General features: G+C 54.4%; 3 protein-coding genes across 3 annotated transcripts; all 3 read right to left on the bottom strand.

Annotated features, from left to right (window-relative positions):
• Positions 1–2,122: 2,122 nt before the first annotated feature.
• Positions 2,123–2,977, bottom strand: B0H18DRAFT_221958 (uncharacterized protein). Its single transcript, XM_048037188.1, has 4 exons — positions 2,834–2,977; positions 2,650–2,752; positions 2,489–2,539; positions 2,123–2,439 (listed from the first exon to the last, which is right to left on the bottom strand). The coding sequence occupies exons 2-4, from the start codon at positions 2,742–2,744 to the stop codon at positions 2,256–2,258; spliced, it is 330 nt and encodes a 109-aa protein (XP_047895224.1). The 5' UTR covers positions 2,745–2,752; positions 2,834–2,977; the 3' UTR covers positions 2,123–2,255.
• A 1,165-nt stretch (positions 2,978–4,142) lies between these two features.
• B0H18DRAFT_221902 (uncharacterized protein) lies at positions 4,143–5,246 on the bottom strand. Its single transcript, XM_048037187.1, has 6 exons — positions 5,192–5,246; positions 4,990–5,118; positions 4,882–4,937; positions 4,495–4,820; positions 4,367–4,436; positions 4,143–4,312 (listed from the first exon to the last, which is right to left on the bottom strand). Exons 2-6 carry the CDS (start codon positions 5,024–5,026, stop codon positions 4,193–4,195), a joined length of 609 nt encoding a protein of 202 aa, XP_047895223.1. The 5' UTR covers positions 5,027–5,118; positions 5,192–5,246; the 3' UTR covers positions 4,143–4,192.
• A 7,967-nt stretch (positions 5,247–13,213) lies between these two features.
• B0H18DRAFT_998125 (uncharacterized protein) lies at positions 13,214–14,798 on the bottom strand. Its single transcript, XM_048045487.1, has 5 exons — positions 14,504–14,798; positions 14,376–14,455; positions 14,007–14,320; positions 13,382–13,949; positions 13,214–13,237 (listed from the first exon to the last, which is right to left on the bottom strand). Exons 1-4 carry the CDS (start codon positions 14,536–14,538, stop codon positions 13,566–13,568), a joined length of 813 nt encoding a protein of 270 aa, XP_047895222.1. The 5' UTR covers positions 14,539–14,798; the 3' UTR covers positions 13,214–13,237; positions 13,382–13,565.
• Between the last annotated feature and the right edge of the window lie 2,154 nt (positions 14,799–16,952).

Raw genomic sequence — 16,952 nt, 5'->3', positions numbered from 1 at the left:
TCACACCAATTGGGCGTGTAGTAGCTGCTTCGCCAGCGTGACTGAGCGCAGGGCGCACTTACTTAAGGGTCTACTGCACTAGCGGCGCGACTTTTCGCCTTGCTGGCAGTTCGCGACCGCAGTTCCAACGACAGTTCGGGCACCCTGACCCGACGCCGAAGCCTCCTCCGACACGTTCATTGGCTGCGCACGCCGGTCCCAGCGCCCGTAACAAATGAAATCAACTGGCAGCTTCAAGTTGCATATGCACCGAAACACCACACTATGGACACCCCGGCCAAGATTCCCGTCATTTGTCGCTCAGCAACCAACACTTTGTGTTCGCGATGTCCTGATTCAGATTGACCGCCGACCAACTTTCACCGAGACTCAGAGCCTGAGGGCCCTTAATATTCCGGTGGAATCATCAAACTGTCTGAAGTTACACTTGAGAGACGTACAGAGAATCCCTGTGCCAGCGTGCGTCAGATCAATACATTGGATCAATACATATAACGACCACTCGGGAGCCCATATGCAGCGCGTCGTGGCAGCTTTGGACACCCGGAGCGTTGACCGCAATTTGCAATTTGCAGCTTACCCCACTCCGCATTCTATCCTCTGCGCCTCTGTTTCAAGTTCTCTGGCTACGTTCTCAGCCTCGCACGAGCTTGCCTAGGGTTATCTGATGTACCAAATCCTATTGTCAAGCTTGAGGGCCTGAACAAGTAGCGGGATTCCATGTAGAGTCAAGGTTTGGACCTGCATTTTTCGCACGAGGCAGTTCTTGTCCACCTCAGTGTTTGGCGCCATGAATCACGAGTCTATTGCGATCTGGGACTCGGAGCGACTTCTGTAATCAAGGCGTCGTCGGACCGCTTGACGCCACGACGATATCACAGTTTGGGATCAGTCCTTACCTGAGGTGCCGACTCGAAGGTGACCGGAATGCCGCTGACGGCAGCCTGAGGCCATCTCCGGATCGTTGCTCGCCGTCAGATTGCATTTCGTCCAGAGGCACGCCTAGGCACCCGTCAATTCAGCCACGATGCCCACGGTGGAAAGATCCAATTTCTCGCTTGCGTAAAGATTAGCACCCCGAGATGATTTCCCGTTAGAGGCTGAAGCGCTGACAGTTCAACGTTCAACTTGAATCAGGCCTCAATGTCTGAATACTTATCTTCGATCCGCGTCCTGCGGAACGCCGTGACCCCGGCCAGCACACCTTCTCCAGCGTTACAGAGACGCAATCTAAGACCGATGGTGAGAGCAACAGCAAGGCCGCGAGTCCGAATTTCCTCCGAACTCGAAGGCATGGCGACCCACCGTCGGAACTCGGTGGCGGGCGCCTATTAGTGTGGCCACAGATCGGACTCCGAATTGGTCGAGCGGCAAACGCTGGAGATCAAATGCCATACCTTGCCATCCGCCCGCACAGATCTGTCGTGCAACAGAAAGAAAGACCTGAGGGATTGGCACTGCGATAATGCTCTTGCGCGCAGTTCGTGCATTGCAAGTTGTGAACTTACCACAGTTACTGAGGCGGTCGCGTGACCCATTGGCAGATCTTTTTCGCCAGCGACGGCCAATTGAAGATTGGACGGACGATCCCGTGTACCACGGTTGTTTGATCGATGTGCGCCCCGAGTCGATCGTCCTGAATCACCGTCGTGGATGCTGATTTGGTCTCGTGCTTGTTCGTTGACCTCCTGCAGTTGCGGGAAGTTGCCAATGTTGCGCGCCGTCTCTGACGATCTCCGCTTACCAGCAGACCCATCTACAGCCAAGGGGTCTCACGTACGTCCACAGGGGGGCAATACTAGTCTATTCACGGAGGCACGACAACCGCACTGGCAGGTGAGGCCGCACTGGCATGTCATGCATCACACCAGATGCACGCACCAATTCTCCCTCGTATGTAAGTGTCTGAACTCATCCGTCCGTTGATTGTTGTGTCACGGATTTATCAAGCGAAGTCGGCTTTTAGGAGCCATAAAGGCAGAACCAAGTGATACTGATACATGGGTATAGAACCTATTCAAAACCTCAGCGTCTCACGGCCTCGTGGACGATAACAGCGCTGCAGTGCGGAACTCACAATGTTATGTCGTCGCTCCTCTCGCGCGACATGAACATCCTTGAAGTTCATGCGTTTCAGATCCGACGTATCACCGGAAGTCCCGGTGAACGTAGTGATCGATTGGGAGATGCAAACGCAACTGTATAGGTGGCTAACAGCTCACGTTGATAGATTGCAGAGCGACCAATCGCTTAGCTCATCCCGGAGCAGATAGCAAGCTAAAGGCTATCGCACGAGGGCGAGGAAGGTTTTCATTTCCGCTTGGCAGGAGCCGTGTATGTGATCCCGGATGTAGGCTCACGCGGAGTCGTCTGTGTGCGCAGCAGCACATGTGCCCATGGTCCACGCTACTAACATAACGTCTTCGAGCAGGTGGTCGTCTGCTACAATAAAGTTCAAAGGCGCAATTCGGAAGCATCCTTCACTCACTTCACTGCGTCCGCCGCCAGAAGCACGTCCGAACCTGCACCATCCTTGGCACTGGCACGCTCCCATTTATCAATAGATTCATTACGGCGACGCTATCTCTGGCTCGCACCTTCAGCCTCGAGAGATCAAAACAGATCTAGGAAGCACGAGGACGAGGACACGTACAGGATGCTGCGAATCCTAGACCACGCCTCACTGGCAACTCCCCTAGGTCGCCCTGACCGCCGCAGCGGCTTATCTCCTGTTCGCTCCACATGCCTGACCCTTCAAGCGGTGATATGGGAGTTTGGTGATCTGGCGTTGACCGGCCGTGCTTTACGACGTTTCGCTAGATGCAAAACTCACCGACTTGGCACCGCCGACCGTGCTGCGCGCGCCGTGCATCATATCTTCCGGACTTCTCAGCTCTCTTGAGCAGTTCCCTGTATGGCCACTTGTCCACCTCAGCGGGAGACTATCATGATGGACAGGAGCGGGTGGTGACAACAGCACAGGCCTCGGACTCTATGCATCGTCGCGGCGATTCGGTTCGATTGTTTCGCTTCTTGGACGACGTCTAGTTCCCTGGCCCCATACTAGGCAAGGTGATTCCCCGGAAAGCGGTTCGCTCGCAGTCGCCCGCAACTCTTCGAGTGGAAAAGACTACGCTGACGGGCCTAAGGTACCTCGCTCCCGGCCAGTGGTATATGCTTGTATTACCACGGGATTGGTGGATTGAATGGCAAAGTGTAACTTGGGATAGTGGACCGTCGGTCCCGGGACAATGAATCTGATTCCGCGCAAAGCCAAGATATGAGGGGGTCTTAGGGCGTCGAGGAGAGAAAGCCTCCGTGGCCGCGTGTGGTACATGCCCACCGGCATGCCAGTGGCACCTGACCTTATCGTTCGCCAACATAGGCTGGCGCTGGTAGTCTGACCTGCCCACGGCCGTCACAGTCTGTGTATTATTTCCGTCAAAATCTACACTCGCTACACCGGCAGATGGCAACTGATTCGTCGCTACGTTCCCTTTTCCCGAGGACCAACATGGTGCGCGATGTTGAGAAGAGCGAACCGTCCTTGCCGCGACAGCGCGGAGACCCTTGACTTCCTTTTATGAGCTTTTCCCATCGCAAAGGGACGATCCCCCACACACAAATAATTATTAGGAGATGACTTGGCCGTTGGCATGCTCTATCGTCAACGGAAGCCTGCGGGGATGCGTTGAGGATGTGCAAGACTGACATCCCACTGGTATCGCCGATAGTATTTTGACTCGGAGCTTCAAGTTCGGGACGCTCGTGAGCACAACAAAGCCTACGCGTCGCTCAATCATGTCACCACGACGCTCTGGCAATGGCACTGTGCATTTCGACTGGTCTATTCTCGTGTACGACGTGGTCGGGTACTACGGACTTTTGTTGCAAGAACTGCCACGGCTGCACGACATCCTCAAAGTCGGCCAGCGGGAGGGTAGATGTGCGAAGGCAGAAAGGCCCGGGAGCTATGGCGGATAGCTACTAGTAAGCAAAACCAGATCGCCACGTAAAACAGAGACGACGTACTGCACTCAGGCATGTTCGTGCGAAGGGCTTTGCGGGCACTTTTTGGCGTGGCGCACCATAGCGTCACGACGAGAGAACGAGTCTGTGCATCCTGGGTGAATACATACGATCCTATTCTCCCGGAGATGCACGTCCTTGAGGTGCTTCGCAAGCGTGCGCCTCAACAGCGGTCTGTCCTGGTTGCAGTGAGGCCACTGGCACACCACGCGCGTGTCGTCGTCGGCTCCTTTCCAAGCATCTCTGGAGCATCCGTCGAAATGACACTGGCGTAGGTGAGACGCTATATCCGAAAGACTCAAAGACGCGAAATGACCGCGACACCCATCGTACTGACACCTAACCGCGGGTTCCGGAGTCGTTGGCACGGAGGAGTCGATTGTTGTGGAATGAGGAGGTGGGGAGACCTGTACATCGGAAGTCTATGCGTGAGTCAACTGTCCGGACGCGTTTTTTGTGACTCACGGAGGATCCAATGGCCTCCTGCCCAGCTTCATCATGATGATGCGCATTGCTGTACGCCGAACCCTCCAAGCCACCATCCAGCTGCTGCATACGGGCTTGTATGAGGGAAATGATATGCAAATCGACCTGCGTGAGTGCCAGGCGAGGCGACGGTGATGTGATAGCACCACAGTAATCCATGATAAGGGCCCTGACATGATGAGGAAAGAACGACGGGAGTCTCTCCGAATCGAGGAGGCGTCCATCGTGGACAGAAGACAGAGAGAAGTGCTGTGAGAGATTGTCAGGCTGTGGGGTCGGCGACTGCGAGTATGGTGCGGGTTCTTCTGCGTTCATTGCCGCCACATCTTCAGAAAGCAAGCGACTGAGACGGTTGACTTTACGTACCTGATGTAAGATACCGTTGAGCCAGTCTGAATAACTCATCGTATGTCGCGTCGGACCTGGCACTCCTCGCGTCAAAGATCGTAGTCCAGGATGTGCGCGGAGACTTACTCATCGGTCTCGAGGTAGGGGTCTGCGAATACGCCATTGCTCGCCTGAGGTGGCTGCGGGACGTCAAGAGGGATGATTATCGTCTAACCCGCTCCAACGACCCGGGCAAATGTACTCCTCGCACAATATCTGCAATTGCATAACGAAGGCAGCCATGAGTCCTCCGCTCCGGCGCCGCTTCTCACTGGAACCACACACTTACCTACCCGATAGTTCGATGAGGTCCTCCGCCGCCCGTTTCCCCGACGGCAGAATTCTAGAATTCCATGACAACGGGATCTGTGCGCAGTCGCATCTTTCGCCTCGCGTTCGATTGAAGTGTTCCAGGTACACGGGTTCTCAGGGCTCCTTCTAGCACCTCTGCGTCTCCCTCGAGCACACCAATTTTGCTTCCTTCCCGGCGGATGCATGTGTACGACGCCAAGCATCCGCAATGTGCCTGTCAAGACTTGCATTGTGCGCTGATGCGCTCGAACACGCGGCCTCTTGCTGGCGGACGTAATGCGAAACAACGTGGTGAGATCGTGATCACCCGCCAGACTTACCCCAAAAGTAGAAAGACAGGTCAGTCCACACGAATGGCAAGATGCTTCGTGTAAACTGAAAGACACGCGATGTTACGGCGGCGACCGCTTGCTCACGGCATGCTCTGACTTCCGCGCAGTCTGGACGTCCGAGTCAATGCGCCACGAGATTAACGACGTTCGGAGGAATAGATCCAAATCTGAGAACGTCCAGCCGAGGCACATCTAAACCCTGCCTCGGGACCAACCACTTGAGGAAGGCAGATGGACCGAAACGCGGCGCCTGGCGCCACATCAGTCACAGAGTGGGATGATGTTCTACGCAGTGCGCACAGAACAGCGAAATGCTCTCAGCGGTCCAAGATCTACGACCAATCCAAGTGGTTAGCACCAGGCTAACAAATCTGACCACTAATTACTTGCCTGAGACTGGAAGGTTGAGCTCGAGACTCGGCCACGCACCCGGCCAAGAGAATACTAATATGGTCATCCTTCATCTGTCTTTGGGGTGTTACCAGGGTCCAGGATAACGATCACGTTCCACATATACGACCTCAGTCACCTGGGCCGCCGAAGAAGGGTCAGTGGGCCATCAACAGTTTAAGCCAGGTCTGAAGGTCTCAGCGGCGAAAGATACGTGGAACGCAGCTCGCAGACAGGATCATCACGTACCAGGAGCGTGGTGACCGTGGTGGTATCCTATTTTTGGCAACTACGCGCTGGAGAGGATGCCCGTCAGGCTTCAGACCTTCGGGGCGCTCGCTTGCCACGCAGGTAGTAGGCTGCGCTGGCGCCAGTGAGGCGGCGGGGCAGCAGAAGGTAGCCACTAGCACGTAGGCCGTTGCGCCACGAGACGATTTCGGAACTCAGACAGCCACCTACCGACCTGTATCGCGAGTTAATTTCATCGGTTAACTGGGTTACTATATCGGGCTAATAGGATCTGCGCCGAGTTAGGTTACTAATCACACAGTAAGTACATGTGAAGGTGGCTCAAGACTATAGATATCTAGTAGGTACTTCTTCTGCAGGAATCCCCAGAGGGAGTAGAGCAATACTAACGGTGGGGCCGAGTAGGTAGGGTGGCTGAGATCCTGACCCGATATAGTAACCTTTAACTCGAACCATCGTTACATGTGCGTTTTCGACTGATACATAACTAACTCACTTCACTACGGGCCGAACACAACGCTGTCATGGACATCGGAGACTGGTTATAGTCTGGGAATAACGTAACCCGCACACAAGATGCGAAGGTCCGCCGCCGGAGATGATTGCGAGTTGGCCAGCGTGGTCACGGTGATCCAACTTGACCTCCGAGGTCATCGTGTCGTATATGTTCACTGAACCCTGTCAACTTTGCAGTTCTGGAAAGAAGCAGCCCTGGCCGCCGACGACCACTCGGCCCCTCGGAGTGAGTGCAATTCAAAGATACTTGGCTCCGTGTTCACTAGGCGCCGTTGGAAGACGGTGCGCAACGGTGCGTCTTCTTACTAGTGTAGGCCGCATGGCTAACTCGGACACGCCATCTTCCTCCGGCACAGTCTGCTTCTTGCCGCGTATACTTGGCGTAAGCTCAGGAACTCTAGTTTGGTGGCGTTGATGCACTCAGTACGAAAACAGGGAATATATCGTCCAAGAGTAAACTAGCTGTGATATTCCCGGTTCCTGTCTGGCAGCAGCTCTCCGCCGAACCACTCGTGCCAGTCGGCGGACATAAGCCTGCAGGCTGGGGCAGAGTTGCGAGCAGAACTGGGTCTGCCGCTTCTCCGTCCTCCGTTTCAGCCTGGTCGCTGTGGCAATATGCCAGACAAGCTCACCCGTCGCTCGAGCGCTCAATATTCAGACCATTGGAGTACAAGGGGCCACCATCCTCCTCCTCCATTACCATATTGGTTCTCAATTCACTCGGCGGCCGCTGAGCGCTGAACGATCGACATGTTGATGCCGCGTTGAAACGTTGATGTCGTTGCGACTCTCAATTGCAATGCGGTGATTGTACACGCCAACTGCTCGTTTCAGGGCGCTCATCCGTGCATCGAACTCCAAGTGGACTCTGAACTTGCCAAATACAGCACGAGACGTGAATCCGAGTTACAATTAGGAAGCGCAGCCGCCGCCGCAGAAGCAGATGGCCTTCGAAATTATATTCAGCGAGAACAATCCTAGGAACGATGATGACGAAGTCTCGTACGTACCTGAGCCTGTAAGGGCAATGGGCGAGCTATTTTGTGGTCGTTCGCCGCTAGAACTGTCTCCTGCCGTGCCCGCATTAGGCAAGTCCCCTCATCGTTGTGTTCTTTTGCGGCTCTTCTGGGGCAGCCGGTTCTTAATGGCCTCAGGGTCCTTGTAGGGTCCCCCGCTTCGAGTGCTCACGACATGATATCGTCCTCGCGGCTGTTGTCACCATGATCATACGCTGTTGTTAGCACGAATGCGGTGTTTACTGTCCACGAACTGTATTCGGTACGTACGTGCCAGTCATCCCGGCGGGTTCTGACAGGTGTTGACAGATCCGCAGGCCGACCTCCCGACCTCTGGGAGGCCTAATACAAATGCCTCCTTCTTGCAATCACCTGGGGTGCCAGAAGCCTGAGCCGCGCGTCGCCTGAATCTTGGGGTACAGAACAAGAGCAGAGCACATCGCAGGGAAACCCCGCGGCGCGTTCAGCCCTGCAGATGCTAGACTGTGGATCGAGACCGATGGGCCGGCGGCGAAGGCGGATCTAGATCCTATGTGGAAGTTCGCCCCCATGGCCGATAACGCCGTCAGTCAATGATCCCCGCTAGCGAAGTGCTGGTTTCCCGTGATTGGCGACCAGAAAGCCTTCGGGCCCCTTGTCGTGCGATCGGTGCCCTGCCGTTGGATTTCTGGCGATGTATCCCGGTTCAGTGAACAAGTACGTACGCAGCTTTGTGCGGTACGCGCTGTACAGGCTCTGACCTGAGGTAAAGCGGGGTCCTATTGGCTGGACAAGCGGAACCGACAGACACTGAGAACATGTCATTGGCTGGGCAACGGACGGTCCCGAGCCTCTAGCGCTTCTGCCACGAGTCCCCGTTCAAACGTCAATATCCAATGTTGGGGCCATCGTGCCTTGCCTGACTCGCTTCTGAAATTCGAGCTCAATGTTGCAATCGACCGTGACCCTGAAAGAACGGGAAACTTGACATAGACCCGCGCTCTCGGTGCAGCGCCTAGTCCGAAGTTCGTTTGGCAAGGGCTTGACTGGAGGCCTGAGCGCTCAGCGCATTATGCGGACTCCGTACGGACTCCGGAGCTCTAGGCTAGAGACTTCTCCGAGATTTCATTTACTGTTCCCGACTCCGAACCGCCGCCTCGGTTCACTTGGAACGGAATGAAATCACCGGCCCATCGTTGGCCCATCGAAGCAACATGCTGTGTCGCCCCGCAACCAACACTTCGTGATGTCTTGATTGTAACCTGTTGCCAACCTCCGAGACTCAGAGAACCCTTAGTACCCTGTTGAGACGATGAACCTGTCTGTAGTCCATATACGCATGAGACACGGACAGTGATTCCTTATGCTAGTGTGCTTCGACTTACCTAGAGCGATCACTGGAAGGCTTGTGTGCAGCGCGCATCGTGGCCGTTTTGGTTGTTCGCAGTCCCCATGTCAACTCGGAGCCGCACGGCATGCAGCCTCCACACTTCTTCTTTTCCGGCTATGCTCTCAACGTGCACAACCTTGCCTACTAGAAGACGTGGCTATCCGGCGCGGCCAAAAGAATCCGTCCTCAGATCCGAGCGCGGACAGATTCGAGTAAGCGGTAACTTTCGCGCGAGCCGTTCCCGTAGTATTAAGACCTGGGCCTGCAGTAGACCCCTTCGTGGTCAGTCGAATGAGCGGGGCCAGTGGTCCGTCATGTTGCGTAAGCCGACCGGACGCCACGAGATCCTCGCGTAAGCTGGGAGCGACTTCTGTAATCAAGTCGGACGAATACACTAAATTAAATAACAAACCGGCATTATCAGCGCGTCGTACATCTAGCGTCACGCCTCCGAGACTACGGGTCGAAGAAGTGTCGATGCACCGGAGACTGCCACGTTGCAGCTGGCTCTAGCGTGGTGGCTCACTTGCATGACGCAGAGCTAGAGATGTCCCCTGGAACAGGTTGAATGGCGAGTCGGCTACATCCTGCCAGAACCAGTAAGTACATGGACAGGTTATCAGTACATAGCGTACTGGTGCATTTCTTGGAGACCGGAAGCGAGGACACGTATATCCCTTCGAACCGTATAGAGACAGCATGGGGTAGCGAGTCAGACTCCGAGGTCTCGGACTTGGACGCACCGCAGAAGCGGATTAGGCGCTTATGGTGTGGCCACAGATCGGGTCCACCAGTCCGGAAATGGTCGACTTGATTTAGCGCTCGGGAATAAATATTCATCAACCGTCGGATATGCAAAATATTTGTCATGTGGCAAACACGAGTCCGCCGGCTCGAAGTCGTCAACTTGCACAGATCGGGGCCGCTGCAGAGTGCAATACGAAGAGGACGGCCTACTACGTTCGGCGTTGTTGCTCCCGAGCGCGGTCCGCCCTCGCCCTCGCAAGTTGCGAACACAATTGCTGGTGCGGTGGTATGACCCGCAAAGTCGTCCATGGCAGGCCCGCCGATTGAGATTCGACGGAAGATCTCGCATATGTGATTTGGTTATTTGCAGTGATCGATGTACGCCCCTCGATCGCTTCGAGTCAACGTCGCGGATGCTGATTTTGGCCCCTACATAGAAGGTAGCGATGTTTTGTGACATCCCTGGCGATTTGGGCCTGCCAGTCGCAGTATGGAGTTACCCACAGTTGACTCTTCTGTAGTACCGGCGCGTCATTGCGGAACAAATAGGGCTCATCTGCCAGCGAGGCGCGATAGCGACATATGAGTCTGCAAGACAAAGAACGCCAGGACCACGCACAATGGAGACGTTCCTCGGAAGATTCCAGTATCCATGTGTTGCAAGGTACGCCTCCACTGGCAGGAATCACAAATGTAGATTCCAGTATTGCTGATGCATGCGACTAACTGAAACCTCACTGTCGAAAGGAAGCCATGACAGTACCGAAAGCACCGTAGCATCGCATTAAAGCCGCATCTCTCATGGGCAACGAATTACCGGAGGCACTGATACAATAGTAGCGGTCAGTTCTGATACGAATGTGACTGAATAGAAGTACCAGAACTCACGTCGATGAATTAAAGGACCGTCACTCGCTTAGCTGCCCTTGAACAGATAGCTATGTAAACCCTATCGCACGAGGTTGAGGTTGAACGTTGAGGAAGTTTCATTTCCGTTTGGCGTGTGTAGGCTCATGCGGATTCGTCTGTACTGCAGATGCATCATGTGGCCATGATCCGCGCGGCTCACATAACGGCCTCGAACAAGTTGGTCATCTGCCAAAGTAAGTTCATCGGTCCACTTTAGAAGCATTCTTCACCCGTTTCAGTATCACCGTGTCCACTAGAAGCACTGGCGCAACATCCCTGTGTCGTCCCTCGCCATGCTCCCATCCTGCAGTACGACGACACCGTGTCGCCCACGTCTATAACCTCGAGAGATCAGAAGAGTTCTAGGGAGCACGAGGTCACGTACCAGATGCTGGTAAATTCCGAATGTGCCCCACTGGCAGCTCGAACAGATCGCCTTAGCCAACCGAAGCGTTTCTTCCGCCGGTAGCTACCTGTTTGTTGGAAATGCCATACAAGGAGCTAGGGCATCTGGCGTCGAGTTGATCTGTTTGTTGAGTTTTTGGTAGGCATGCAAAGAAAAACCACAACATACGCCAGGCGCCGTGGAATATGCCACGTACTCCATGGATTACGTCTTCTCCGTATCCAGCAACCGCCCTGTCTGTGCGGTTTGACAAGATTTACGTGAGTCTGTGGGCGAGAGCAGGCGATGACGGGACGACAGGCCTCGGATCGACTTGGCGATTTGGTCCGATACCTTCACCTCTTGGTCGCTGTCTGGCTCTCGGGCAAATCGACTACTCCCGAGCGTGTGTTGTCCGCAAGTCTTCGGGTGGGGAAGGAAGGCACGGAGGGGCCTAGGAATCCTAATCTCCGGCTTGGATGATTCCGCTTAGGCTTGCCGCTCTCGGGGCCAGTGATTGAGTGGGTGGTACATTATGGCATGGGGTGGTGGGCTGTCGGGTCATGGACTGTTCACTACGCGCAGAGCCAAGAGAGAGTGTCCTGCCTCAGGTCGTCGAGGACAAGGGGCCTATGTGGCCGCGTGTTTTACATGCCCACTGTGGCACCTGACCTTATCGCTCAAGTTCCGCAACAAAAGTTGGCGCTATGACCTGCAAATGGCCGTCTACATGACCCTACTTACCACACTGGCAGACTGAAATGACTTGTACAGACGCGGACCTTCTCCAGTGCGGGGATAGCACCGTTACGGTGACCCGGCCTATCATTCACTCCCTGGTTTAATTCCATGACATCGTCAGCACGCAGCAATGCGTCCGAGTCGCGGAGACCGCTTCTGTCGGTCTACGCTGGCATAGGCAGGACTGTCCTCGCGGCGGTCTGTGTCAGCACCGCCGGGTGCTATGCCGTAGCCTATATTGTCATATTGCTCGACTCGGTGAGTCATTGATTGAATCAGAGTTCGAGGTTATGTACTGGCAGAAGCCACACCCCTTCACTATCAGCCTCCACCCTCTTCTGTCGTGCTGCGTCTTCCCGGAGCATGCGCCCTCCGTCGATTCTCGTCGCTCGCCCGTCAACCGTTCATTCGATCCGAAAGGTTAGACCAAGTCGTTCGTGTCGTCCTTTTACGAAGGAACGTACCGAGCATCTGCGAACCAAGACCAGGGCCCAAATGCCTATTATACCGACACAGCTAGCTCGTGCGATGAACACCGCTGTTCCCGGGTCTTCAAGTTCGCCTTTCAACCTAGATACAAGGCTTTTGCGGTATCTGAGGGATGATACGGATCCGACGGCCTGACCGACTGGCGCCGGGTCAATTGACTCAGTATTAACCTTCAAGTCGCGGAGCGAACGCACCATGTCATATGCCCATGCCCTGCTCATCCATTCGCACACCCTCAGAATCTCCGTCGGCTGTCGTCTGCTCAGGCTGGCGACTAGATAGGAGCAACACCGTGGAGGGGAACAGAGGCAGGCGATATGCTTGACGCGCCGGCCTCGATAAACGGTGCGTTTCGAACGGCGCTAACTCTGGATGTTCTAGGGCTGTTCCGGTCGGGGACTTGAAGGTCAAAAAACGGCAAGACCCATAATATGGATTATAGCGCTGTGAAGCATAGGTTATCTTGCATGTAGTAGTGAGAACGAGGGTCTCATATATACTAGGGCAGCTGGACTGGAGACAACGAATTCTGTAAGTGTGGTCGCATGTACTAGTGCGCGCCCACTGTGGGACCTAATTTTATTGTCCGCAAGATATGGCGCCAGTGGCAGTGCTCTCAACCTCACGCTGTGTGGACGACCTTGCTATGCAGACATTGGGCTCGGCACGCCTTCACGCTCACTACCTGAGTCTAACAGCGAGACGGCGCTTCATCACACTGGGCTTCCCTTGCCGCGATACCTGGCAGGTCTCCTCTTCGGTATGATTCCCGCTACGGGTCCCCGGTCACTTGCATTGCACAAGAATCGACCCGGCGCATCACCACGACGAGCTGCAGAGAGGACATACCTTATTCCTCGAGGTGTTTTCTCACAAGATGTACGTGGTATCATTTACAGATCTCACCTCAGAGTTTGAACCGTGAGTCCAATCCACCATGCAAGATCACAATGACGCGTCGCTCGGTCGTGTTATATCGCTCTATATGCATTTTGATTAATATATACTGCCTTACTTTTAGGACACGACTCGGCCGCGGGCGAGGAGAGATGTCGGAGAACAACGTCCGTGAAAGTTCACGGTTGGTGAAGCGAAGGGTAGACGGACACAGAGGAAGAATCAACGACTTTGACCTGTCAAGCACCAAGTGAGTCCTAGGTCTCCCGGAAAAGCGGAGACAACGCACTACACTCATACATACTTTCCTCTCATCCTATGGCAAGATCCAGAACGCACTTCTTGGCATGACGCACCATGGCGTCGTAGCGAGAATAGGACTTCGTGCATCCCGGATTGGTACACGCAACCCTCTGCTCCCGGAGGTGCACATCCTTGATATGATGTGTCAGGGTACGCTTCAATATTGGCCGGTCCTGCGTGCAATGTGGCCAACGGCACACAACCTTTTCGTCGTCGGCTCCCATCCAGGCGTCCCTTGAGTATCCGCTGAAGTGACGCGAACGGAGGTGCGTTTCGATGTCGGCGTTCTTTAGGGACTGAAAGTACCCGTCACACCCATCGTACAAGCAGGCGACCGTTCCGTCTGGAATCGTTGGAGTGTCAATTGCGGCAGACTGAGGGGAAGGGGACAGCTATGCTCGGGAAATCGTGAGTGAGGGTAGCGTCCAGCATGGGATTTCAAGGCTCACGGAGGGATTTTCCATAGCCCATGCTTCCGCATCTACGTCAGCGAAAGGCATACCATCCACAGTCGAAGCAGATTGCTCCATACGAGCTTGAATGCAATTAGCAATGTGTATGTCCTCCTGGGTGATGACTAAGGCCGGCGACGTGGATGCGATAGCGCGGGCGTAGCTTATGATCAAAGCTCTGACGGGATGAGAGAGAGACGGTGGAAGCGCCTCGTGAACGCTTTCGTCGTAGGACAGAAGTGGAAGGAATTGCCGCGAGATCTCCTCAGGGTGTGGAGTTGGTGACTGCGGGTAATGATATATCGTCTCTCCTGTGTGCAATATCATGTCAGGGAGGTTGAAGACGACCCATCCAAAGTGCAATACCTTCCGATACTACGCTCCGTTGGTGCGGGCCTCGGATGCTGTTGCTGAAGAGGCCATGGTATGTAGTGTTGGATCCTGTGCTGCTCGCGGTCAGAACTGTGGTCGCAAAATCAAGACGAACGACGTACTCAGCGGATTCAGCGTAAGCTTGTAGATCATCCATGACTCGGTCGTACTGAGGTGTCGAGAAGGAGGGTTGTCCAACGCAGCGGGGCAGCGAAGACACTGTCAATTAAATATCTGCATTGCATGATGAACGTGGCCGTGAGACCACCACTTCCCCGGTACCGCTTCTCACCGGATGATCACATACTTACTACAATTGCTCAATGAGGCCCTCGGCCGCGCGCCTCCCTGGTGACAACAGGATTCTAGAATTCCGTGGCGACGGGTTCTTGCACCGATACGCTGCTTCGCTGCGGCTTCTTTCTCGAATGATACTATTTTAGGATTGACCGACACAGTGCGTGTGTGCAATGACTTCCAAGTATTACGCAGTCAAGTCGCTGTATTCGGCGCTAGCTGCGGGCAGGGGTAATGCCAACAACGTGGCAAAAATGCGTTAAGGCCCCATGAGATAATGCAAACTCAAAGCCAGGTTTCAATGTGTCGTCACGGATCGATTGACCACGGACGCAGACAAGGAGCCACAAGGTTTGCAGCGAAAGGGCGGCGTAGGCCCGAATGAGATTGCCAAGGCGCATTTGAGGCGACATCCATTGTTATCTAGGCACAGACTCCTCTTGTGGGGCATGTTGCATGTACCCGAAACGCGGTACTTAGCGCCACATCAATCCTGACAAGACAACGTTCTCTACGTCGAAGAACTGGGGTGTTCAATACCATCATACCCCAAAGCAAAACGTACTTACCTGGGAAGCAAGAGACCTTGCACGACAAGCAGGCACCAAGCGGGCACTCCCGCTGCAGTTCAGTACTCGGAAGGTACTGGGGAAGGGGGAGCCAAATCGTGCAAGCCTTGTTCTGGAGGTAGGGAAGCTTACCTATGTGGTAGTCTCCCGAGTACCCCCTGGACTCCAATACGGAGGACTCGGGAGCAGTCGCGACGAAGCCGCAGCGTGGGTTTCGAGATGCGCTCGGAGTCGGCCGAGACGGTAGACTCATCAACTTGAATGATCATCAAGGGTTGAAGTTCTTGTTTCTCGTATGTATCTGTGAACAGAGGACAAGCATGGAAACGAGGACAGCCTGGCATCTGCCCGTCGTTGGCATGAGGTGCCAGTGGCACCCGGGTGGCACTTGGCCGCGGCAGGCTGTTTGGGTGGCGGTGAGGTTTAGACGTGCTACAACTTGAAGTTCATAGCGCCTGCCGACCCGTTCATGAATTATTTGCTGCGAACACGTACGGCACGCCCTCTAAAGTGTGTATCAATCGCATAAAAGGCAAGCTGAGAGCAAAACTAGCTGGTAGTCAGAATCCAAGTTTGTTCACAACTGCCAGTGACTCTGAGCCGCAACCACCCTTCTGCGGGCACGTGATTGTTGTCAAGGTTGAAGTAACTCATTTTTCAACGTTGAGCATCATCTCATTCTACTGCTCGGATACGATCAATATCGCGACCGCTGGCAGTACATTTTGCTGCAACTAGTTACTCGTATATGGAGGCAGAAGACGGTAAGCAGCTCGGATGCAAAGCAATAGATTCTGGCCCTCGGGCCCCGATGAGTCGACGATGACACTACACTAATGATACTGTTCGTTCCGCGTTGCTTGCTTGCTTGCCGAGTCGAATCGCCTATGGTGCATTGCCACAAGTGAGCATTGTGAGTTGGTACGCAAACACATTTTTCATTTCTCCTGGTACGCGACTGAAATGCAGTGCTGCGTCCATAGTTTCCCAACGCCGTGTTCTCCGCGACCCGCCGATGGCGCCGTGTGGCCTGAAACTGTTGCTTACTAGGATTCGAAGATCACCCTCCATCAATGATGCACCAGCACACCGTATGCCAAATGGGACACGGTACGCCATAAGAAGAGATGTCGGCGGATTTAGGCAGGTTCAATGGCGTCGTTTGTCCTCCCGCAACGCCGCCGCATCTCACCAGTTAGCCTCGTTGTCATAACGGCGATTCAATGTAGCTCTTTTTATCTTATACAGACTACTTTTTGGAATCGACTTCGCACGCCGCCCCGACTCGGAGACGAGAGTCTCGGGGCACGGTACCGTGTCTAATTGCACCCGTCACAATGATGTTCGGCCGCCGCCACGGCGCCATTAACTCGTTGGTGTCCGCAGTAAGTGCAAATCACTACTTAACTCGCCGCATATTCCACAGATTCATGCGACCGTTTAACTTTCTAGAACATAGGACCTGACCATTCGATGCAAAATGATTGGTAGGATATGTACCAACCCCAACTCAGGCGAAAGAGCCGCGTAGCGACCACCGTAGAAGCAGATCGGCGGCCCCAGTCACTAGAAACGGATCATGGTACCAGCTGAGCTTCGACATGACCTGGACATGGGCGACATTGCCAATGCATGACCGTAGTCCCGTCTCTGCGGTCAGCACTTTCCTTATATGCGTTGGCCTGAATACCCTCTCCCAGCCGCA

The sequence above is a fragment of the Fomitopsis serialis genome (assembly GCF_022376445.1).
Source record: "Fomitopsis serialis strain Sig1Antser10 chromosome Unknown B0H18scaffold_21, whole genome shotgun sequence".
NCBI lineage: Eukaryota > Fungi > Basidiomycota > Agaricomycetes > Polyporales > Fomitopsidaceae > Fomitopsis > Fomitopsis serialis.
The sequence above is the reverse complement of the archived record's forward strand: the minus strand, read 5'-3'. Positions and strand labels throughout refer to the sequence as shown.

Coding starts and splice junctions, on each gene's coding strand:
- B0H18DRAFT_998125 (XM_048045487.1), bottom strand. CDS start 14,538: ATGGATGATCTACAAGCTTACGCTGAATCCGCTGA. Junction 14,321..14,375: donor ACGGAGCGTAGTATCGGAAG/GTATTGCACTTT, acceptor TATTGCACACAG/GAGAGACGATATATCATTAC. Junction 13,950..14,006: donor GGGCTATGGAAAATCCCTCC/GTGAGCCTTGAA, acceptor TCCCGAGCATAG/CTGTCCCCTTCCCCTCAGTC.
- B0H18DRAFT_221958 (XM_048037188.1), bottom strand. CDS start 2,744: ATGTGGAGCGAACAGGAGATAAGCCGCTGCGGCGGTCAGGGCGACCTA. Junction 2,540..2,649: donor GGATTCGCAGCATCCTGTAC/GTGTCCTCGTCC, acceptor GGAGCGTGCCAG/TGCCAAGGATGGTGCAGGTT. Junction 2,440..2,488: donor CTGGCGGCGGACGCAGTGAA/GTGAGTGAAGGA, acceptor TTATTGTAGCAG/ACGACCACCTGCTCGAAGAC.
- B0H18DRAFT_221902 (XM_048037187.1), bottom strand. CDS start 5,026: ATGGCGTATTCGCAGACCCCTACCTCGAGACCGATGA. Junction 4,938..4,989: donor CCCTACCTCGAGACCGATGA/GTAAGTCTCCGC, acceptor GAGGAGTGCCAG/GTCCGACGCGACATACGATG. Junction 4,821..4,881: donor TCAACGGTATCTTACATCAG/GTACGTAAAGTC, acceptor CAATGAACGCAG/AAGAACCCGCACCATACTCG.